The sequence below is a fragment of the Homarus americanus genome, unplaced genomic scaffold (genome assembly GCF_018991925.1).
Source record: "Homarus americanus isolate GMGI-L3 unplaced genomic scaffold, GMGI_Hamer_2.0 scaffold51859, whole genome shotgun sequence".
NCBI classification, from domain to species: domain Eukaryota; kingdom Metazoa; phylum Arthropoda; class Malacostraca; order Decapoda; family Nephropidae; genus Homarus; species Homarus americanus.
The window spans coordinates 3,617,567-3,642,516 of NW_024711292.1; the positions used below are offsets into that span (position 1 = coordinate 3,617,567).

The 24,950-nt window shown below is 39.4% G+C and overlaps 1 protein-coding gene across 7 annotated transcripts in view; it reads right to left on the reverse strand.

Annotated features, from left to right (window-relative positions):
- Positions 1 to 8,449: 8,449 nt before the first annotated feature.
- LOC121873795 (solute carrier family 13 member 5-like) overlaps positions 8,450 to 24,950 on the reverse strand; it is a 75,017-nt gene continuing 58,516 nt past the window's right edge. For 5 of the 7 annotated variants that reach the window (XM_042377541.1, XM_042377811.1, XM_042377881.1 and 2 more), the window contains exons 3-13: positions 24,213 to 24,462; positions 22,392 to 22,522; positions 21,796 to 21,899; positions 20,964 to 21,206; positions 19,133 to 19,363; positions 17,738 to 17,860; positions 16,379 to 16,591; positions 15,447 to 15,541; positions 12,270 to 12,553; positions 8,878 to 9,015; positions 8,450 to 8,705 (exon numbers count right to left, since the gene is read on the reverse strand). In XM_042377541.1, the coding sequence (XP_042233475.1) occupies positions 8,577 to 8,705; positions 8,878 to 9,015; positions 12,270 to 12,553; positions 15,447 to 15,541; positions 16,379 to 16,591; positions 17,738 to 17,860; positions 19,133 to 19,363; positions 20,964 to 21,206; positions 21,796 to 21,899; positions 22,392 to 22,522; positions 24,213 to 24,462 (1,941 nt within the window). In that variant the 3' untranslated portion in view covers positions 8,450 to 8,576. The remainder of the gene's footprint in view (positions 8,706 to 8,877; positions 9,016 to 12,269; positions 12,554 to 15,446; positions 15,542 to 16,378; positions 16,592 to 17,737; positions 17,861 to 19,132; positions 19,364 to 20,963; positions 21,207 to 21,795; positions 21,900 to 22,391; positions 22,523 to 24,212; positions 24,463 to 24,950) is intronic. The other 2 variants (XM_042378021.1, XM_042377936.1) reach the window with 2 other exon arrangements.

The window sequence follows — 24,950 nt, forward strand, 5'->3', positions numbered from 1 at the left end:
TAGGATCCCTCCATTGTTCTTGATAGTTTTTTTTTCTGGGGCTATTTTGAAGCCCAGTACTGTTCTCAATTCCACAGCTTGAGCTGGTAGACTGTTCCCTAGTTCTACCACCCTCTGTGTGAAAAAGTATTTCCTTATGTTCGTGCTGTATGATAACCTAGCAAGTTTGAAGTTATGTCCCCATGTGTTGGTGGTGTGCGAGATCACACACACAAAAAAAGGCTTGGGTTCACTTTGTCCATCATCAGTAACAGCTGTTGACAATACACACCTAAAATTAAACCCACACTATAGGATAACTGAAAATGCTGCTGTGCACATTATCCTGTTCACATTTTTCTTAACCTTTTCACTGTTATTCTTTAAATGCAGTAGTGTAATCATCTGGCATTATCCTGCATGAAATATCAAAGTGCTCAGAGCACAAAGTGTTAAAAACAGATAAGCTGGAATTTTGTTTGCCCTCTTTTTTAACTTTTATGATTTTGAATCTCATTTTGGTTTTTTTACAAAAATAAATTTTACATTTTTGACATGGTTACCCTGTAGTGGATTTCTCTCCTACAAACGCTGTTTGTCGCTGAGTAGCCGACCCCGAGAATTCCACAGTGTGTGCCTCGTGGTCTAGGTCAACCAACGCCGCTTTACATGGCGGAGGTCAACACTAAGCCACGCCTACCCCCGCTATTTAAGACCTGACCTCGTGGTGACCTCTTACTACCCACAGCCACCAGCAAGCAACACCTCCTCCGCTCCTGCCGGCGACCCACAAGCTGGTCCTCCTCTGAACACCCTCACCAACCAGCTCTCTCTTCGTCACACTTGTAACCATGCTGCCTTCCCAGCACCAAGCTGCATTGTACATCCAATACAACATGTATACAGAGAGCATATTGTGAGTTTCCTTTCTCCACCCCATCCTGAGTGTGAACCAAACATCAGCCACCCCACTAATGGTGACCCCCGGAGATTCGCACTCACACAGGATGGAGGAGAAACTGATCACTCTCCCAGTCTTCAAGCAACATGGAAGACTGGCTTATCCACACAGAAGCAGCTCTCATCTGCTCTACAGCTACTGTCTCTACACCGCAGGTTAGACACCCTAGAGCAGCACTGCTTCTCTAAGCAGACACCAGCTCCTCTTCCTGCCCCAAGAACCACGTCCTACCGACCCCAGCACACCCGTCCTGCCTCAGACGCCGCCCCCGGCCCAGCAGTAACCCCTGCCGCCCCTGATGCGGCCTCTGCTCCTGACGCGGACCAACACACCCGTCCTGCCTCAGACGCCGACCCCGGCCCAGCAGTACCCCCTGCCGCTTCTCCTGACGCGGCCCCTGTTCCTGAGTGCGGACCCACACACCCCTCTTTTCTCCCTCAGGTACTCCCTGCTACTGTCCTGCACGCTGCTGCTGTCACGAGCCCTCGTCCGCTTCTGCTGACGCAGCCCCTGCTCCTGATCCAGGCCCACACACCCCAGCAGGCGCATCTGACGACTCTGTACCTGCCGTGAGGGAAGCACAACATTCATCGCCTCCACACACCCTTATTCTCCCTCTCTACTCCCACAGATATTGTGTATCTAGACAGTTGTATCCAGCGACCGGCTCATCCACGCCATCGCCGTTGTCTCACATGAGGCATGCACCGCCCGTTCTGCCTCACATGTGCTATGCAACCCTGCAGACAACAGGTCTCCTCCACGGCCTGGAGGGAAGGGGGAGTATTGTAGTGGATTTCTCCCCCACAAACGCTGTTTGTCGCTGAGTAGCCGACCTCATCAATTCCCCAGTGTGTGCCTCGTGGTCTAGGTCAACCAGCGCCGCCATACATCACGGAGCGGGGGTCAACTACTAAGCCACGCCTACCCCCCGCTATTTAAGACCTGACCTCGTGGTGACCTCTCCCTTTTCTACCTACACCAACCAGCCAGCAACACTTCCTCCTCCGCGCTGCCTGGCGGCCCTTGCTCCCCTCCGGCGAGCATGGCGACCCACAAGCTGTCTTCCTCTGAGCATCCTCACCAACCAGCTCTCTCTACTCAACGCTTGTAACCATGCTGCCTTCCCAGCACCAAGCTGCATTGTACATCCAATACAACATGTATACATGAGAGCACATCGTGAGTTTCCTTTCTCCATCCCATCCTGAGTGTGAACCCAAACAACCTTAACCCCACACTACACAAATCATAAGGGTATACATCTTTCTGTAATGTTGCTCTACAATTAATTTCTCAATATACTGTATACATCTAGAATATAAATTAAGCTATGAGAAAAATCAAAATAAACTTTCTTGTGTGTGTGTATAGATAAAGGAATATAAAAAAAACACATTCAAATTCGAGAAACTGTAGGCGGCATCACACTGGGCAAGATGTTCTCCATTCTCGGTTAAAAAAAAATCCTGTCACACTCCTTTGTATCGCCGTAATCAAGGAAAAATCTTAAGCAATATAACTTCCGTGAGTGCTGTAATTGAATCCCTATTAGTTGGATGTTTGTCCCAGAGATGGCAGTGGATCCCTGTTGCGTCAGGCGGTAGTTACAAACAAGTCTTCACACCTCTGCCACTGTTGTGTTCTTTGTGCGATAAAACTGAGGAAATACTAGAGCTAAGGATTTACTTCTCGAAAAACTGTGGATAAGGTGAGTTCATAAATAGTGTCGGTGCGTAATACGTAGTTTATCGTAATATCACCACTTGCTTACTAGCCATTCGGGTCGTTGGTCTGTTTATGTTATTTATTGGCCTAGCACCCATCTATTGACCTCCCTATCCCCTCTTTATAGTTGTTTTTATTGTACTTTTATCTCCTCTTCCCAAGTGTTCAATTAAAAATGTCCGAAACCAATAGAAGACAAATTTCAGCGACTTTAAATAGTTTATGATAGGTTATAGTAAAGGCCATGTCACTCGGTTAACATAGGAATAAATACCTTCTTTTTTAATCTCAAAATGTTCCTTCCATATAACATAGTCGTAATGAATATTGTATTTGAGTAGTCACTTCATTTCTATAGTACATCTGTCAAACTGCAGTTGTGAAAGAATTTAAAGACTGGTCCGACTAATTACCCAAATGTAGCCGCAATGAAGTCAAATAATGGTCCTACGTGAATAAATCGGACTGCCAATCACTTCTCGACTGGTATTTGGTGTCACAAGGTCACAAAAAATTGGTAAACTTAATTTAATCTGAGTTAATAGATCGAGTGCATGTACCTAACCTAACCTAACCTAACCTCGACTAGTATTTGGTGTCACGAAGTCACAAAAAATTGGTAAACTTAATTTAATCTGAGTTAATAGATCAAGTGCATGCACCTAACCTAACTTAACCTAACACAACTCAGATTAAATTAAGTTTACCAATTTTTTGTGACTTTATGACACCAAATAATAATCGAGAAGTGATTAGCAGTCCGATTTATTCATGTAGGACCATTATTTGACTTCATTGCGGCTACATTTGGGTAATTAGTCGGACCGTTTAAAGACAACCTTGACTAAATAAGGTCTCAGTATTTTAGTGGTACTTTTGATACCAATATGCAGTGGCGGCTCGTGCATAGGGCTGCAGAGCTGCAGTCCCCCCAGACACTCACTGCCAGGCGTATGATTCCTTTAGAGAGACAGCTGAATAATACACTACCAACATATATATAATTTTATATGTTATTTAATTATTTTCAATACGTTGCTAAGTGAATTTTCATTAAAATCAGACCAAAATTTAAGTTACTTTCATAGTTGCTGTCAATGCTGTACGATTCATGTCTGTTATTAATTGGCGCCGCCGCACAATGAGCTGCACTTGAAGCAGCTCAGTCTCGTACAACGTGTGGACGGTGTGGTTAAATCGTGCTTTCTTTAATTACCCTTTGACGATGGAAAATCGAGTGAAGTATTTGCAAAACATCAACTTTTCCCAGCTGACATTAAATGAAAAGACTGAAATCAAAGCAAGAGGAAGACCTACACCAGTTTTATCCATTCAACAGAACAGTACAAGCAGGAACAAAGAATATACACGCCAGTTTAACATCAGTGTTTATCAGAATGACAGACTGTCTGCTTTAGCAGTGATATCCATTGAAAATAAAATGATAACAGAAATAAAGGATTTTAATGAAATAGTAATAAACAATTTTGCTACATCGAATGCAGACACGCCGACTTTATTTTCAATTAATACTGGTCCATCACCACCTCGGCCATCCCTTCTACCACCAACACTACTACCATGCCCTGGGAATTCGTGGACATCAACTACAACTCATACCTGAGGTAGGTCAAATTTGTGTATCCTACTGTTGTGTGAGGCTTGCAGTCCCTCCATTTTATTTTTCACGAGCCGCCACTGCCAATATGAATGTATACATTTTAGTGTGGTAGTTTGTCATACAGGTGTTATCATTATATATTTTCATTTGTTTGAGGCAGATGCTAAATTTTATAGGTATACCCAAGTACGGTATCAATATGGTGTATTGCAACAATGAAAGGCATGTTTATTAACTTAGGTTTTCTTAGATTTGGGTTGAATTTCTGTTAGTGTATGTGTTAAGCCAGTACAGAACAAGTAGTGTGCCTTGTTTTTTGTCTTTGTGTTGTACTTTTGTGTATTTTATTTGAGCTGGTTGGGAGTTTGGCATCCTTATTTGACATAAGTATGTGTCTCGGCCAGGGCAGGAGAGGGCTGCTGCCAGCCTGCCATATATGTCAAAAGTGTGTTTTGTTTGATGTGTCTTGTTCACCGTCATCATTTTTTACACCTTATTGGTAGGCAGGTAACTTTTTAGCAGCAATGTACAATAGTGCAGACCAAAGGCTGCCACCTCTTGCAAGTGGTCACCCGATCCATAATAATTAAGCTTTCTTAATACTGTACCTCGCTTTTTGCATCACTAGTCTGTATACAGTAGTATCTGTGAATGCATCCCATTCCCACTTTTTAGCCTTGTATATTTTTTATTTGCCTGTGTTTGTATTCCAGGTACTCCTTCTTGTTGCTATCCATCTTCCAGACCTTACTTTTTGTGCTTTTATCCTCTTTGCCACTGATCGGCTCGTTAGCCGCTTGGGCGGTTGGTCACTTCTCTTTTACACACTGTTGGCAAATACTGGGCACAAGATACAGGTACAGGTGTGTTAGTGCCTGGAGTACAGTAAAACCTGCCATCTTAGGGGGAGTCACACTGGATAACATGTATTACCCTTCTCCAGTGTGTCTCGGGCCAGGACATGAACCAAGGACACAACAGTGAGAGATGTTTGTGTACCTTCACTGTCTCTAGGTTAATATTGTACCAATGTGAACTTGTATAACGATTTTACCGAGTACCAGCCGAGTAAAAGCTCAGTCCCCCCTGTGAAATATTAAGAACCTTGACGTTTTCTGTAACCCTCCGAGATGTGTTGAAGGATGGACTATTACACCGGTCAACAGCCAAAATGGTTCACATATGAGATCATGCTCACACAACTAATTTCATATTGCTGAATTCGAATCTGATATTTGTTTTGTTCTATCAGACCAGGTTTTATAAAAAAATCAATAGGTACAAATATTTAATATTCCATCACGTGTCGTGCAAAAGATGAGATTATCTCATGTGACTGTGCTTTCATGACTAATTTCATATTAATGAATATTAATTGGATGTTTCATTCTACCATCAGACCTACTTTCTTAAAGAATAAAAAAAATAGTAAATATAGTAACATTATCGCGTCATGCAAGATACAATTTTAAACCTATCACAGATAAGCTCATAAAAAATTGTACCAAAAAACATAAGTTCAAATCCTTTATAATGACAAAATATGAAGTTCTAAAAGTGCTTCTGAACTTTACTCTTTCTCTTGTACAGCTTGCTCTCTTCTCGTTGCAGTGTCCAGCAATAGTCGCCCATCATGTTAAGACTGAATTGTCCCTGATATCTGCTCTCCATTATGGCGATATCTTGATGAAATCTTTCGCGTGTTCATCACTAACGTCTCCAAGGTTACCTGGGAAAAATTCAATATGAGAGTGGAATAAATGCAATTTCAAGGACATCCTTGCTCCCAGTGCATGATAATTCTGAAGCATGGTTGTTACGATTTCTTTGTAGTTGTCAGCACGATAGTTTCCAAGAAAATTCTTTGACACATTGACAAATGATTCCCATGCTTTTTTCTCCAGTGGGTTCAATGTTTTGGTGAATTCGCTATCATTAACTAGTATACGAATTTGTGGTCCATTCAAGACACCTGCTTTCAACTTGGCTTCGGAAACCACACCACCTAGTTTCTGAGATAAGTATAGAGTCCCAGCACCAAATTGATCCATAGCTTTGATGAAATTTTTAGCCAAACCGAGCTTTAGATGCAGTGGAGGCAAAAATATCTTTTCTGGATCTACAAGCGGATTGTGATCACAGTTAAACCTTCCAGGCGCATCTCTTGGTCTTGTCGGCCAATCCTTTCTCACATAGTGCTCTGCATCAGCTCTGCTGTTCCACAAGCACAAAAAGCACATGTGCTTTGTGTAGCCACTCTGAAGGCCCAGTAGTAAACTGATGACTTTGAGATCGCCACATATCTTCCACTGGTGTTTCTCATACTCTATAGCGGCCAACAGAATTTTCATTGTTTCATAGCTCTCAGTCATTTTTGTTGCGTGTGCTATTGGGACAGATGGAAGCAGATTGCCATTGTGTAAAAGAACAGCTTTCAGAGAGTCTTTTCCTGAGTCTATAAACAGCCTCCAATCCTCTGTCTTGTATGTTTCAGACTTGCAGAGTTGTTGCATGAGAGATACTGCGTCCTCGCAATAACAAAGGTTGTTTGCCATCTTGAAAAATGCAGACAGCTGTCTATGTCGGTAACGCGCTGTAGTGATATGCACTCCATCTTCTAGCAGGTTACGCTGCTTTAGTCTGGATCCCAAAACTTCAGCCTTTTCTTTTGACAAGTTTAGGTCCCTGATGAGATCATGAAGCGCTTCTTGAGTAAATAGTTTAAGCCTGGTATTTTCAGAGTCATCCTGGTAGTCGTTTTCCATTGAGGTAGAGGTAGAATCGGAATCACTCAATTCTTGTTCAGTCGGTGGATTTGGGACTGGAAGTTCAGCACTGTGCGGCACTGGTCGGATTGCAGAAGCAATATTGGGGTACTGTACCTTACCTCATGTCTTGATTTTTATTCCCTTAATATTTGTGAGACAGAAGTAGCAGTCACTACTGTGGTCTTCTAAGTTCACGCCATATCATTGGTACAGCAAATGGCATTCCTGAACTTCATTTACCACACATCCACTTGCTCAGGTGGTGAACACAAGACTTACAGGCTGAATGAGGTGCCCATTTCTTGTCTTGGTCACCCAAATGACATTTGAAGTAACTTTTGTAGTTCAGTCGAACAGCTTTTGTGATTGGTTTCTTGAGGCTACCAGGAGTGAAGGCACCACATATGTAGCAAAAACTGTCAGCACCGTTCACACACTTGCGACGTTCCATGTTTTGTTAATTTCAGAGTACAGTAATTACAAATCATGCAGGTGTAGATATGCAATATCATGAATCAGCAAACTGAAACAAACAAAAAAGCACAAATCAGGACAAAATAATTGCATAAGTGGAGCCAATGATCATATAAATTACTGTATGAATAGCATGGTACACTAAATATATAGATATGCTGGTTCTGGAAAACTGAGCCTGATACAGCTATACGAATGTCATAATTGAGTTCAGCACATACAATTACACTAGAATCAGACTGTTTTGATCCAGAACCATGAGAATTTTCTTTTTTATGTTGACCAGTGTTATTGATGTTGGTGATCAAGGTTATGTTATTGACGGTAGTAAAAGACCACTGTGTTGTATATTGTTAACTCGACTTTCTCACCTCGTGTTACTTCAATGTCGGCTACACCAGATGATACTCGTACTTAATTCATCACCATCGCATATGTACATTTTAGAAGTGGATTTTGGGTAAGGTTGTTCAGCACTATACTGACACTGTACAAACATTTCTTCTTTCTTTTCAACAATTACATGCCTGTAATACATACATTACAGCTGTATACATTAAATACTGATTGATATTCACAATATTTCACATCATTATTTTATTTTATTCAGGAAACAGTATTAATCAATCTGATGTTTTGATTTTCATAATAATCGCTGATGTTGGCTATGTGTGTGAGGTTGGAAATGGTGACTGAGGGGCAGACCAAACCTACCTTACTGCTACCAACTGCACTTAATTTATTTTTTATCAAGAAAGAATGATGTACAGTATAGTAAAAAAAAAAAAATATTATTATTATTTACAGTCATTCTAAGTCATGAAAATCAAAGATACTGTACCTGTATTTCCAAGTGTTAAAACTTGACATGAAGGTAAAAAAATTTGTACATATTTTATGGACATAACAAAAATTATCATCTTAGGTATATTTTAATGAGGTTTTATAACAAGTATATTCCAATGTGACTTTTTCACAATCTAATAATAAGAATATAATATCACATCATTACAGTAATTTGGTCACATCTTGTCATATTGTGTTGTTATGGAATCGTTGTTGAATTGATCCAGGCAGGCATTGTGTTGAGATCAAACAGGTAGACCCCGTAAGTGTTGATCATAATGTTGATGACGACGACACAGAGAATGTTCATCATGCCTCCTGCAAGTATCTGGAGAAGATTAAACTATTTAGTCTTCAAGTAAAAGTGTTCTGTGTTGCACTAAAAACAAAGTTTATTTTAAAATATCAAATGCAGTATAATTTACAGACAAATGGTTCATATTCACTGATTGCTGTACTAATACTGTAGTTATAAAACTCAGAGGAGCAACTGTACTTACCATTTCAATGGAACGCATGCCTGCAGCCCCAAAGACTATGGCATTAGGAGGTGTGGCAACTGGTAGCATGAAAGCATAGGAGCAGCAAATAGCAGCTGGCAGCATCAGGTACAGAGGGTTCACATTGATGTTCAATGCCTGTAAATTATACCAACAGTATACTCAAAATAGCCTACTAACAATACACTACAGATTTTTATAAATTAAAAGGTTAGAATGGTAGCGATATGTTGCACTATCTTCATAAATGTTCCTGATCCTGGTGGTCTACATTTTTGTAAGACTTAAATACAGTCAACCCTCGCTTTACGAGGTCCCACATTCCGCGTTTCCACGTTTACGCAGTACCCTGCCGAAACTGGAATGCTCACATTCCGTGGTGTGTGTACCCCTTTACGCGGAGAGCGGCGCGAGCAGGGTGCGCACAAGGTCGCCCAGTCATCAAAACATTACCGAGTTCTTCATCCGCCACCCACCACAGCCGGCCCAAGTCAATGATAGTGATAATTATAGTGAGGATATGGACTTTGAGGGGTTTGACAAAGAGGCCCTGCAAGCCTCTGTGGTGGATAGTGATACAATTGATACAGGTGAGGGCCAATAATCTGCCCTCTGCCTCGGAACCAACCCCCCCCCCATCCCCGTGTGCCCAGCCATCTTTTCTACTAATGTAAGTGTTAAAAAACCTAATATTATTGATATTTCTCTTAATTATTAATTGTGTGTGCATACCATCATAAAATTAAGAAGTTATTTTTACTACAACGTAGGTATTGTGTCTGAAAAAGTGGAGTTTGGGGGTCGGCTCGGTCTCTATTTCAATTAATCCCATATGTTATGTTGTTCACTTTACGCGGGCCGCCGTGGGTTGAATTAACCGCGTAAAGTGAGGGTTCACTGTACTGTATACAATCATTTTTTGTACATGTAACTACAGCTATTACCTTCAAGTTCAAAATTAATAGAGGAACACAGACAATCAATTTTGGGCATTCCCTGATTAATGAAGCGGCAGTTATGAAAATTAATAGGTACATTTTTTTTTTATGATTTTGTTTAAAAATGAAAACCCCAAAATTAGGAAAACAAATTTGCCTGACCTGACCTTTTGCTTGAACCAGCATTTTCATAGCTCTCTGACTGCATCATTTGTGCTACTTAATCAAAGCATAGGATGATGCATTAACACTTCAGGGGTTGAGCGTGGGATATACTTTATATATTTTTTAATGGAGAAAGTATATCCAATTATATAATGAGGTACGATGCATTACTAGGTTAACATAATTATTTCAGAAGTTGGCTAAAGATTTTGTACTGTTTACTTTGTTTCTGGTCTTGTCCAGTTTCTCGTACATACAGATATAAAATTATAACTGTACTGTACCGCATGTATTTCGCTTATTATGTTTAATATTTACTTATCATTGTGTACACCAAAAATTTCCATTAAAGCATGTGGCATGTGGCAGTGTATCTCGGCTTTTACTTTACTGGTACTTTATCCTCTTTGCCACTGATTGGCATGTTAGCCATTTGGGCAGTCGGTCACATCTCTGTAACACACTGTTGGCAAGTACTGTATTGGCTACAGAATGTATCTGTACCTGCACCAGTATTGGTCAAGTCTGGTCTTGAATGAGCTCACACTCAGTGCCATCACAATGCTCTCTGGCAGAAAGTTTCAAGAGTTCACAACTCGCACTCCAAAAAACTTTGTCCTGACAATTTTTCAGAGGACAAGAGAAGCCACATTTTTTACTGAGGACAAGTTGTTTTGTGTAAATGAGTACTGTAGACATGTGTGATGGGCCAACTGTTGGCTATTTAGGAGCTTTGAGATGAATTTGTTATTTTATCTGAATGACAATTGTCTTGTTCAGGCTCTTTTAGACTGGAAGTAACCCTGAGGATCCTTACACGATTATTGGGAGTACTGTACAGTCAACCCTCACTTTACGAGGTTAATGTAACCCACAGGGTACCGCTGAAAGTGAGAAAAGCGTAAAGTGAATAACATAACATATGGAATTAAATGAAATAGAGACCAGCTGACCCCCAAACTCCACTTTTTCCAACACAATACCTATGTTCTAGTAAAAATAACATCTTAATTTTATGATGGTACATGCACACAATTAATACTTAAGAGAAATAGAGAAATACAGTCGCCAAGTTAATGTCCATTCAAATAATGGACTCAACTCCCTCCCCCTCTTCTCACACTACACTCGCTGGCTCTTCCCTCTCTGAGAAATTTTGGGGGGAAAACCAGGTATAGTAATAAATAATACCTCAAACTAAAGTTAGGATAATATAATTGACATTGCTGGATTCCTTGTAAGACCAGGAATATTTTGAATACAAATGTCATATATTTTGCACAAAAGATAACATATTTACTCAGAGTAAACATTACCTGGTATATCTAAAATTTGTATGTCTAATGCAAAATCTATGATGTTTATATTCAAAATGATCATCAAATTGTAAGAATTCCAGCAATGTAAATTATATTCTGGCCGGATAATTTGTATGAATTTTATGAGCTAAATAAAAAAATTATACTTCACCCGTGTAAAGGGGTACACCCACCGCGGAATGTGAGCATCCTGGGTTCTGGCAGGGCACCGTGGAAACGCGGAATGTGGGACCGCGTAAAGTGAGGGTTGACTGTATTGTAATACAGTATTAGATCTGTCACGAGATCTTTAGTGTTATCTGCTTAGACAAGTTCTTGCTTTAGAAATTCAGGTACAGAATCTGTTAGCCAAGGAAATGTTTCTTTGGTGAATAAAAAACATAGTTCCCAGTTATATCTTTTTGTAATAAGGAAAGGTCTTGTGGTGGCATTTTTTTTATCCTTATTTTCCTGTCAGCTTCTGAAATGTTCTCTTCCTCTGGTGGATCTGGCCTCATCTTAGTATATTCCCCTGTCACTGAGAAACTTATACAAGAGTTCAGTTATCTTCTCTTGCTCTGGATTTTTTTTTCAGAGCTTGAGTAATTTCTTGACTGCTGTGCCACACACTAACACAGAATAATGCCTTCAGAGTAGGTCATGTTGACCTTGGAACAAATTTGGATGTTAATTAACTCAAAATATCTTACTGATACATTTTTCCTGGCCTTTATAATCACCAGTTACTGATTGCACAAAATATTTCTTCGATGTCTTGAAAGGAACTGTAAGAGATTTTGGATCGACATTCTGGATCTAATTGACTGGCTCTAAATCTCCAGCTGGGAAACCATTCCTTTGTCTGAATTTATTTCATCAAACTAATTTCAATATGTCTACAGTATTTACAAAATGCATTGGATACAAAGACAAGAAAAAACAAGGAAACACTACAAGTGGAGAAGGAGAGACTTAAGAACTGGTCACTTACCACCTCATTCAGGACTGGTAGCAGTATAGAAGCTGTGGCAGTGTTAGAGGCTACTTCTGTTAGCATGGCAGTTGCAAAAGTCGTCATCAACACGATGGTTACACTGTTAAAATTTTCTAAACCTTTTAATGAGTCCCCCAGCACCTGTGACAGACCAGACTCCTTGGCACCTTCAGCCATGGCAAAGCCACCACCTAGAAGCAGCACCACACCCCAAGGGATCTTCTCCTGTACTACCTTCCACGTCAGGCAGGAATTATTATCTGAACGGTCTGGCTCTGGATCTGTGGGGAGATGACAGATTCATGGTGAACCACAGTTAATTGTGCTGATGATGCCAACAACAAATTACTGTAAAGATTATCTAAAACTGCTCTCACTAAATGACCTACTTATATTTAACTGGCTTTCAAATCCTCTGAAAGGTTCCTTTATGCTTTATACTGTCTATGAAAATATGTAATAAACCCTGAGAGTACAGTATATTATACAGTATGCACTTAAGATAATCCCAAAGAGGAAAATGCAGCATAAAAATCTGATACAACTTTTCAGAAGATCCAATTAAAAAAAATGGATACATGTACCTGTACTGTTTCTGAACTATTGGACAACATTGTGTCTACGGCACTGTACTGTTGTGAGACAGGCAAGTTTCTTCTTGTATCCCAAATGTTTCTCAACAATATAATACTGTTGAGATACTGTTAATGTGAACAGTATTCTTAGTTGTCCACAAGGTCAGAGTATTAGTAGAATTTCCCTGTTTTACTTTTACTTTTATCCTCTTCACCACTGATCTGCTCGTTAGGCGCTTGAGCGATCGATCACGTCACTGTTACGCACTGTTGACAAGTACTGGGCATGCACTGGCTCCTGAATGTATCTGAACCTGCTCCAGTGCTTATCAAGTCTGGTTTTGAAAGAGCTCACACTCTGTGCCGTCACTACACTCTCTGGCAGATTGTTCCAAGAGTTCACAACTCTCACTCTGTAAAAGTTACCCCTCACAGTTTTTTGGGCTTGCAGCTTCTTCAACCTTGAGCTGTGAACCCTTGTGGGGCGAGCGTCCGCCAGCTCCAGGTAAGAACACTTGACTGAGTAGTGCCCTTTGCGATGCTTATACACCTCAATTAGGTCACCCCTTGCCCGTCTGTAGTATAAGCTAGGCAAGTTCAGGTGCTCCAATCTCTCAGGGTAGCTGAGGTGTCGTAGTGCAGGCACCAATCTGGTGGCCCTCCTTTGAACATTTTCAATCAACTGACAGTCCTTAGCATATCTCGGGGACCAGACGGAGTGGCAGTACACCAAATAGGGAAGCACTTAACTCTTAAAGATTATTACGAGGGATGGACCATCTAGAACTCTAGATATCTTAACGACCTTCTTATAAGACCTAATAATTTAGTCGCCTGATTTACCTTCTTCTCGCAATGGCCCAAAAACTTCAGCTCATTGTCAACATACACACCTAGGTCCTTTTCACACTCAGTCTCAATTAATGCAATTTTTTCTTCCTGTTGGGACATATGATACGCCTCCTTACCGTTGGTACATCCCAGGTGCATCCTCTTACACTTCGTGACATTGAATCTTAGCAGCCATTTCTTCGACCATTCTTGGAGCTCACAGAGACCTTTCTGCAGCTCCGCACAGTCTGCTTGGTTCTTAATTTCCCGAAATAACTTGGCGTCATCCGCAAACATTTGTGTGGAGGAATGTACAGCGTCAGGCATGTCATTTATGAAGCAAACAAACAACAGCAGGCCCAATCCACTGCCCTGTGGTACCCCGCTTGTGACGGTTACACATGATAATTTCATGCCATTAATCACCACACACTGCTTGCGGTCATGTAGAGATCTGGGTTGATTGACCACTTTTGTAAACAATGTCACTAAAGGAATGGATTACAGAACAATACTGCATTTCATATTGCGCTCACAGCATATTTTTCTTAAACTTTTCCCGTTTTAGGGTACCTTCTTACGAATTGTACAATCTTCAGGACCCCAGCATCAAAATGAAGGATGATCTATTTATCAGATACTGCTACTGTATACACTACACTGTATTCACTCTTTGGACCCCAAGTTACAATTTGGGGTCTGGGGTCATAACCTCTAGGCTTGTTGGCTATAAAGAGCTGTGCAATCCTAGTGTAAGTTACAAATCAGAATTCTTAAAGCCAAGAGCCGAGGGAAAATGAATAAGTGAAAAAAAATATATATATGAGCATATTCGAAAGTTGTTGAACCAAAGTAAAATTTGATTAAAATTAGTACAGTGACCCCTCCATTAACAAACTCAATCCGTTCCAGAAGGTCGTTCGTTAACCGAAAAGTTCGTTAACCGAAACCATTGTTTCAATGGGTTTTTGGGTAATTGGTTCCAGCTCACCGAAAATTTCCTAAATTCAACAAAAATGGTAGAAAAGTTCACTTACTTTGAGGTGTGTATGTAGAAGGCTCCTGGATGATGATGATGATGATGGGAATTAGAATGGGGGTGGAGGAGAAGGAAGAAGAAAAGGCATTGGGGTGGAAGAGAAGTCACCCCATGGCACCATTTCATCCATAAAATTTTAGTTCTCTTGGTGTATTTCAAGATTATTTTCTTTATATCAACACGGCACTGCATTATATATTGTCAATATGTAAAATATATTTCAAAAGTGACCAATAATTTGCTTGGAAACACAGAAAAAAAGCGTTTAGTTGAAGAGAGTCTCAAGCAAGATGTTACCTCCAGTGAAAACAGAGAGAGACTAACTCCTGTTTGCTGTGTTAAGAGGCTGGATGCCGCGCATTAAACTAGTCACTTTACCTTCAATTATGTTCAATAATTGTTAAAATGACTAAAAAATTGAATATTAAACTTTTAAAATTATTGAATAGTATAAACTTCTTGATATTTACTAAAATAGTAAGGAATTTAAGCCCTAGAACCGATTAATGTATTGGCGGACTGATACTAAAGCTGGTTGCCCGGTCAGTGCAAGCGAAAACATGTTGAGGTCGGTTCGTAAGAACTTCGTTAACCGAATTTTTTTTCGTTAACCGAATTGAAGATCCTTATGGAAGGCAGTTCGTTAATCGAAATTACGTTAACCGAGGTGTTCGTTAAACGAGGGGTCACTGTACATGTAATTTGAAGTACAGCACATATGTTACTAACCATTAGGCTGCCTGAAGCACCAGAAGTTAAGCTTTGCTGGCAGAGCAAACAGCAGAAAGACTATTAGGATTGCTGGTGTTGCATCATCAACTTTCCTGCAATAATACATGAAAACACCATAGATTTTGCCCAATTGCAGAAAAATGTGTTGAGACAAGGAAACACTAAAAATCTTGACTAATGGATGAAGCCACCAAGCTCTGTATCGCACTCATTGGGATTCCTTCACTTCTTTTTACCTTTCTTATATGGTGTAACCCTATTGTGCAACAGTGCACATGTTTCATTAGTGAATTTCTTAAAATAATTAGCACAATTCTTCATGCACACAATGTAGTCTTTGACATTACTGTATACAGTATTTAATAGATTTGCAGATACATTATGAAAAGTAATTGTGAGAATTTAGAATAAGTCTTAAGCTGAAATATGACCTTTGTCAACAGAATCAACAGGTACTTTGATGAGTTATCAGTATGCTGGGCCATTCAAAATCGGGTGTTATGATCTACTACACTGTTTGAAGTTATGGTAATCTATGATACATTGTCTCAATATGACAACAGGAGCCCAGTGACAATGCTACAGTGAGCTAACTTTCTAACCACTGATTCCCAGAGAATTTAATTTAGCTCGAGGGAACCTCATACACAATGGGCTAAAAGCCTTCCAATCTCTTTGGCCTTGGAACAGCAATACCCATGTAATTCCGAGACCTTTTTCTCTTGATAATTGATGGACTGGGGTTTGGTGGAATGATAGTTACTTTCTCATTGTACTTTGGGAGTATGGCACAAATGGCCTCTGTCATGTTGAAATGATGTGTGTGTATCATGGGCTATACAGTACTTGTCTTTGGTTATAAATCCCCAAAAGAAATTACTAAATTTTACCATTTCTGTTACCAAAAACATAAAATTTTGTCAACTTACACCCCAAAAGCATCCGTAAACAAATCTGACCATCCAGGGATAAACTCTGGAGCTCTGAAGAGCCAGAGTAATACTAGAATGATAAAGAGTGTCAAGACCACAACCTCTTGGAAGGCCATGGGACCAAGTTCACGGTATTTTGACAACACAAGCTTCTTCACTGCAGCCTTCCGATCATTAGTTGGTTCTTGGATCACTTTCGTCTTTCGACAACTGAGGAAGAAATTTATTACTACAATGGGGGAGAATATTAAATTTGCTTTTTTCTAAAATGGGAAATGATTACCAGCATTAATGTTGAATTGTAAAATATGGAGCATATAGTAAATGCTCTATATATGTGAGTTCACCATACATAAAGACCCTATTCCTACCAGGAATTCAATTAATGCGAGCAAAGTTCACCCTTATGCGAGTCCATGATTTGAAATATTAAGAATACAGACAAAATGTCACACTACCTGATATGGATTCCAACCCCGATGACCCTGCAGATGTCACTCCAACACCATCACCTACTATGTAAATCCTCCACCACCATCTCATCTACCCAACTAATGTACAGTACTGTACAGTATCTGCTTTTATTGGCAAGTACACTGTACTGTACCCCTGCTTTATCTGTTATTTAAAAATAATAATATTATAATGATTTGTTTTATGGTTTATTTATCTTAAAATTGTGCTGAAAATAGGTCTGGAACATTTTCATTTTGGGTTATGGAATACATTCTATTTTTTCCCATTTAACCATGTACAGTATTTGATAAATGCAATTTCGGTTTATGTGAGGGTTTTCTGGAATGTATTGAGCACTTACTGTACTTTACTTCCACATGTAAACTATAAAGTACAAATTAAAATGGTTTGATTATGAAACATGAATACAGTGTACTGTACAGTACTGAATAAGACACACTAATGATAATACAGGTACTTAAAATATTCAATCACAACCATGTACTGTACTGTACTGCACACCTCAGTTTATTTCCTTATATCATCCTGGAGTAACCAGTGGTCTATACACTTGCTGAATCAGTGCTCCTGAATATAACAGTTGGCACAGTATCAGTATATGACTCTATGTGTGTTTAGAGGAGTAGGACTGGTGAATTGTGACAAACTCTGGGGTGTTTTGGGTTACCAGTGAGGTGAGGTGAGGCGAGGCTCTTCTGTCCTCATAGATGTGTTCAACTGAAATATTGCTTGAAGATGCATAAATTTAGAGAGATCAAATTTTCAAACAAGTGAGAGAACAGGGAGGCAGTACAGTATGTGGGAAAGGTCACTATCATGTTATAAATTAAAATAGGTAAATAGGGTTTTACATTAACCTCCATCTGTAAGTTGACTCACCATAATGCTCCTGAGAAGTAGATCTGTAGCCATATCCAGGCAATAAAAACACAGATCAACATCCCGGGAATGTTGAACACCATCCACGACAGAAAGTTGAGGCCAGTGGGCTCGCTGTAGGAACTATTGGAGGAGGTTCATCAGTTAGCATCTCTCACAACTTTGGGGTAATGGGACAGAGGGGAAGTATCTGTTTAACTATAATCTTTGTGCTATAACTTTGTAAAATATTAATATGGATGATAAAATATTTGTTATTATTATTAAGTAAACGTACATGATAACTACAGTAACTACATCAAGTACAAAACTTACAGGAAGAAACAATATTACCACAATTACATTTACTAATGGGACACTGTTAGACCTCCATATACTGTACTCTATGTACAAATTATAATAATATATGTGAAGAAGACAGTTATGGGGTATTGTAAAGGGTCAAGTTAATCATAATTTCAAGTAAGATCGTACAAACAAATAAATTACAATGTTCACACACACACACTGGCACCCACTCAACCTTGATATGTAAACAATTCACATACAACCCATCACACATGCATATGAAAGAACACATCACCCTGTCAGTATTCCACCACTCTGCCCTTGTCACCATTTTCACAACAACCTAACCATGCTTGGCAGCATTCTCACCACAAATACTGTACTAATAAATTATCCCTCTCCACTAAGTGCATTTCCATACAAGCTTAGATAAAATAAGCAACATGCATTGGTAAGCATGCAAAGGCTGGTAAAGCAGATTTAAAGGAAGCATTTTGAAAAATGCCATAATTCATGCATTTTATTATAAGATCTTTATCTTTTGTCCTGCCTTTTTATAGGATTTATGGGCAATTATCAGTGCCTGAGTTTGATGACATGTATAAAAAAATACCCATTTTATCTTTTTGTAAATTCTGAACTTTTGTAGTGTGTGAGAGATGCTAAAAAAGTATAATTGTGAAATGGATAAATTGTCCCCCCCCCCCCAGGTCAAACTAGCTTGTAAACATGAAGATAACCATAAAATGGTTCTACTGTAATTATAAATGAAAAGCATCATTGCTAACCTAATGTAGCCCAATCTTACCTAACCTATACAAGTAGGTATAATCTGGTTACAGTGTATTAAGATAGCAATTGATGTCTTAAATGAGAAGGAAAATATTTTCCCATACATGGCAAAAACATTACAGTACAGTATTTGCATTTTAAGGCTTAATTGAATGATTATTCCTACAGTATGTAGCTAATGTGACGTGTGTGTACAATGGAAAACTAAAAACTGGTCTTTGACATGAATATGCTTGGGTTTCTAAACTTATAAGGATGGTAAATTAAACATACAGTATGCAGTACTTTATATCATCTAACAAATAACACTCTTACCTCTGCAAAAATCCCTTGAGTACCAAGTTGGTTCCAGATCCTGTTAGTACTCCTGTGCCTCCAATATTAGCAGCATACATCACTGACATTAAAAGCATTACCCGTGTATTCCTGACCACAGGATCCTTCTTACGATCTCTGTCCAATCCTGTATCTTGGTCATTAAGGTTGTAGTCTGCTCTCTCAGTCTTCCCATTCATTGATTCCAGTGCATGTCCAGCATGCTCAGTACTTGCCAACAGGACGAAAAAAACTGCATAAATAGGCACCAAATGTGAAAAGGACCTGGGTGTGTATGTTGACAATGAACAGAAGTTATCGGGCCATTGTGAGAAGAAGGTGGATCAACCAATTAAACTAGTAGGTCTTAAAAGAAGGTCGTTCAGATATCTAGACAGTCCGTTCCCTCGTAACGATCTTCCCTGTTTGAAGTACTGTCACCCCATCTGGTCCCCAAGATATGCGAGAGACTGTCAGTTGATTGAAAATGTCAAAAGGAGGGCCACCAGACTGGTGCCTGCAATACGGCACTTCAGAACGCCTGCAACTGCTTAGCTTATAATACAGATGGGCATTACTCAGTTGAGTATCCATACCTGGAGCTAATGGATGCCCACCCCACAAGGTTGAAGAAGCCACAAGTCCAGAAAACTTTGAGGGTAAAGTTTTTCAAAGTGAGAATTGTGAACTCTTGAGCAATCTGCCAGAGAGTACTGTATTGTGAAGGCACCGAGTGCGAGCTCTTTCAAGACCAGAGACTTGACTAACACTAGAGCAGGTTAAGATACATTCAGGAGCCAGTGCATGCCCAGTACTTGCCAACAGTGTGTAAAAGACGTGACCAACCACCCAAGCGGCTAATGAGCCGTTCAGTGGCGAAGAGGATAAAAAGTAAAAAGTAAGATTGACCTCCCGCTCAAGAGACTAAAGAGCCAATTAGTGGCGAAGAGGATAAAAGTAGAAAAGTAAACATATTAAATTTGGTTAAGATAAGATTCAAGAAATTTCAGGTGAGGTGCCACAGAATCTGCACAGAACCTGCTGATCCCAGAGTCAGACAGACTTGTTATCCTCAAAGTTGCCATTATTATCAGTACTGTACTGTATAAGCAGAAAAGTTGGCCTAGGATGTGGGATTACACTTCATAATTGGCAGCTAATTTACTCTTTATTTCTAACTACACCCTTTGACTGAGATGCTGTACTGTATTTCCAAACTCATATCTCCAGTGCCATATAATATTTGTAGACCTATTTTTACATTTCCATATGTACAGTAGTATGTCCTCTTATCAATAGTTAACAGGACCTGATACCCAAAACCTGTGTCTTAAAACCCCTATCTTTATACCAAGGACTTTAAAAATAAAAATAAATATTATAAGGACCTATTGTTGGACCATTTTGGGGGCTAGACATCCTTAAGTGATCACCCACAGAGTATCCTGTGAACATGCAATAAAAGGAAATCATATGTTTTTCACATATGGCCCATATCATCACTATACTATATTGGCATTAGTACATAGTAAGCCAAGGATAGAGGAAGGAAATTTATACATGCTAAACCTTTATGAAGTATACAGTGTATTAGTAAGAGAAACCATTTCCTAAAGCAGAACAACTGCAGTAGTGTAAGGTTAGTTTGCAGGCAGCCTTCAGTGAGAAGATCTCCAGTTAATAATACTTTTAAGTCATATGATGACTCTTAATACACCAAAGTGGCTTTAAAAGTTATGATAAAGTGATAAGAATTATCCAGTTCTCCCTCACTGCTTACAGTAGGAGTTATTAAGCTTTTTGCTTTCATGCATAAACAAAATTTAGTAACCTGGCAAGAACGCCCTTCACCACCAGATTGGGCCCAGTGCCTGTGAGTGAACCAGTGCCTCCCAGGTTGGCCGAGTAAGCAGTGGCCAAGAAGCACATGTCCCTGAGGGCACGGCACTCCTCGTTGGGAGGTATGGGGGTCAAGCCTGTGTGGCCTTCAGGCTTCTTATCCTCCTGATCAACCTTTGTATCCTCAATCACTTTTTCCAGTTTTCCATTCTTGCACTCGCTGCCAGGATGTACGCTGAGAAGTGTTGCTGCAGTTAGTTTATTATTGACAAACTTGGGGACCTATTACTTCTGGAAGACCAAAAAAACATTTCCTGCAACAGTTAGTAAAACCTACCTTCTCTGCCTGTACAGTACTTAGTAACTGGAAAAATCTCACAATAACTTTCTTACTAATTACCATATTAAATCTGGTACATTAACACGCTCCTATAGGTGTGCAACTACAACTGTTCACAGTCTGCTGATTTGAAAAAAAACAGTAGAGAAATTCATACAACAGCAAAACGGATCTCTCGTATAACCTTTATGTACTGTAGATCCATGAAGTAACAAAGCACCCCCAAAAAAAACCATTCCTCAAATAAACCAATACTTTTCACCCATCCCTTGTTCTAGGATAACATGAACTTTACACAATTGAACAAATTTTAATAATAATTTACTCGAGACCTACAGTACTACAGGCAATTTATAACACTGTACAGTACTGTATATTGTTGTGCATTTTGGTATGATTTTTAAACCATTAATTTATGCATGAATTATATATTAAATTAAGCAGCTATTAATTTAAAAGATGAATTAAAAGTTTGTAAATTTACCTGGAGACCGGTTCACTATTGTTGACCAGCTCCAACTGACTCTGGTGAGGAGGATATACACTCAGGTCCATACCATCTGTGCCAGTCTCCCCTCCATCATGGGTCTGTGGATGTTAGGACAATACAGTAGTGATGAATAGTGAGGCCACTAGTACAATATCCAGGATTTGGTGGCCGTAAAGAATAACAGATATAGCCTGGTCAGTTGGATAACTTTATGTGGATTATGTTTATAAGGATAATACTGTACTGGAGATGGGCCTAGTTCAGTGTGCCCATTTAATATAAAATTTAGCATAGTCATATACAATAGAATGTGATCATATAATATATCACAATGTAGTCAACTGATCAACTCCTGTAAATCTGTAATATATAACTGAATGTACGATCCTGGAATGAGATCCCTGGTAGACTACCTGCTGTGGGCACTCACTGTTTTATATTGAGTACATGCATCTATAAATATTGATGTGAAGGACCTGACTAATTATGATTTTTACAGAGGTAGCTCTTGTGTCCTGATGTGTTAGGCTCGATGTAATTTCTGATGAAGAATACTATTAACTAACAAGTGATCTCAATCCCTTTCTTACCGAGTACAACTCTGTCAAAATGGCATCCACTATGGGCACCATCATGGCTGTGGTGGCTGTGTTGGAGATCCACATAGACAAAAACATTGTAGTCAGCATGAATCCTGCCATTAATCTGCGTGGAGACTGACCTGAAAGATTGATATTAAATTGATACTAACATCTACCTAGTGTTGGTATTTATTCAGTATTTGTGTACAGTTAAATGAAGGAACTCATGTGACAACAGAAGTTGTCAATTATGAGGTATTAGTTCAAAGGAAAGCAACAAATCAGTTGAAAGGTTTTTAAGGAGGAGACATGGGGAGGTGCAGCAGTCCACGTGTAAGTGACTTACAAAAACCTGGACATACAACGGCCATGGTCGTATAAAATATTTTTCATATTACGTATTTTCGAGTCCCGACGTTAGTGATCGCAGTCCCGACGTTAGTGATCGCGCTGTGTACTGACAAAATTTTCGTTTGTAATTCCCTTTCAATTGGCTGGCAAGTGTAAATGTGAGAGTTCTCGCAGTGCTGAGAAGAAAAAGAGACACCCATTTTAGAATTTCTATGTATTATTTTCGCCTTTTCGACTTACGACCTAGTCGTCGGGACGGAACCCCGTCGTAAGTCGAGGAGAGACTGTATAGTAATTAAGAGTGAATCAGTATGTGTTAAATTGTATATAAATTCATGTCGGTAAAATGAACTTTACTTCAAGAGATGGAGTTCTTAATACAAAATTACCAAAATGCATGCAGTGTACTACTGTATATCCAGAACTTTTGAAACACCTACATGGATTGGAGACTCTTAATGATCATCGAGAATATACAGTACCTGTATGGTGATTAATGGCATAAAATCATCAGGTATACCAGTGACAATCAGTCCCACAAGGCTTTGCACCTGATCCAATGTTCATTTGTTTCATAAATGATGTGCCAGATGCTATTCTGTTTGGTCTCTGAGATACACTTGATTAAAGATTGCCAACTGGCACTCACACACCTTATGTACCAAAAGTGATTCAACATTCTTCAATAGAAGGGCAAGGGGCAATTTAGTATTAGTTTATAAGCAACTCAGAAGGCATTACTCAAGTCAAGTGTACATACATTTATCTGTAGTTAGCGGATGGCTGTTCCACTAAAGGTCCCAGCCTCCAGTTAAAGAAGCTATCAGTACAGAAAATTTTCAGACCTAACTACTTTGGAGTAAGAGTTGTGAACTCCAGGAATGACCTGCAAGAAAAAGTTGTACCTGTACCAAGTCCACACTTGACAAAAACACACTTTGACATTTAAGTTGATACTATTTTAGTTTAACTCTTCTCCAACTTTGACAGTGCAGGAAAGGTTACCAACTACAGTATTAGAATGTATAGATTTCTTTGTTTCATGATGTTTGCTTAGTCTGGTGTACATTATTGTTTCCTTCATTTTAGAAAACTTATTGAATTTATAATTCAGAAAATTTTATGGAAGCTTGTCAATAGACTAAAATAATTGGGATATAAAATTTGTGTGTCAGATATATATTTGGGGAATTATTGTACAGTACAGTACTTTGTTATCTTCTTTTTAATTGTTTATAGAGTACTGTACTGTATTAAGATATGATGCATGTTCTTGGCAGAAGAGTGCAGCGACTGATTATTGCTACCCCCTGGTACTATATATTTGAAACTGTACAGTATACACTTGCTGTACTTTAAAACAGACTTTTGTCTATAACTGACTTCCAAACTTAGTGTTTCATATACACTAGTAACCCTGAATTCCTCCCTTCCCCTACAACTTGCCCAACCAATCAAATTCCCTGGGTCTTTACTTACCAACTAAGAGAATAACTCCGAGAGCAATGCGCCTGTGCAGGTTACAATGCTCGACAGCGATAGCAACTGTTAGGCCACCCAGGAACATCATGTTAGTTTCCTTCATGTAGACAATGCAGACAGATCCGGTGGAAAGAATTCCTAGCAGAGGGAAGGCGAACACTGGGATGAGCGCTGTAATAGCCAGTGGCAGCGCCTCCGTCATCCAGTATACTGCCATAATAGTGATCACGTACCCACATCTTGCTGCCTGAAACACAACACCTCACGTTACTAAAATATCACTTAAACAAAACATATTTTTTTAGTCATATCTTCACCTTTAATATTGACAAAGGAAATTGCCTATTTCTCAAATCAGTTAACCCTTAACCGAGATTACAAGCGGGATACCACAGGGCAGTGTATTGGGCCCATTGTTGTTTGTTTCTTTCATAAAAGACATGCCAGAAGCTATACACTCCTCCATACAAATGTTTGCAGATGATGCCAAGTAATTTAGGGAAATTACGAACCAAACAGACTGCAAAAAGCTGCAGAAAGATCTCTGTGAGCTTCAAGAGTGGTCGAAGAAATGGCTGCTAAGATTCAATGGCCCAATGGGATGAAGAAGCTGCATTAATAGAGATCGAATGCAAAAAGGACTTGGGTGCTTATGTTGACAATGAACTGAAGTTCTCGGGCCATTGTGAGGTGAATCAAGCAGCTAAACTAGTAGGTCTTATAAGAAGGTTGTTC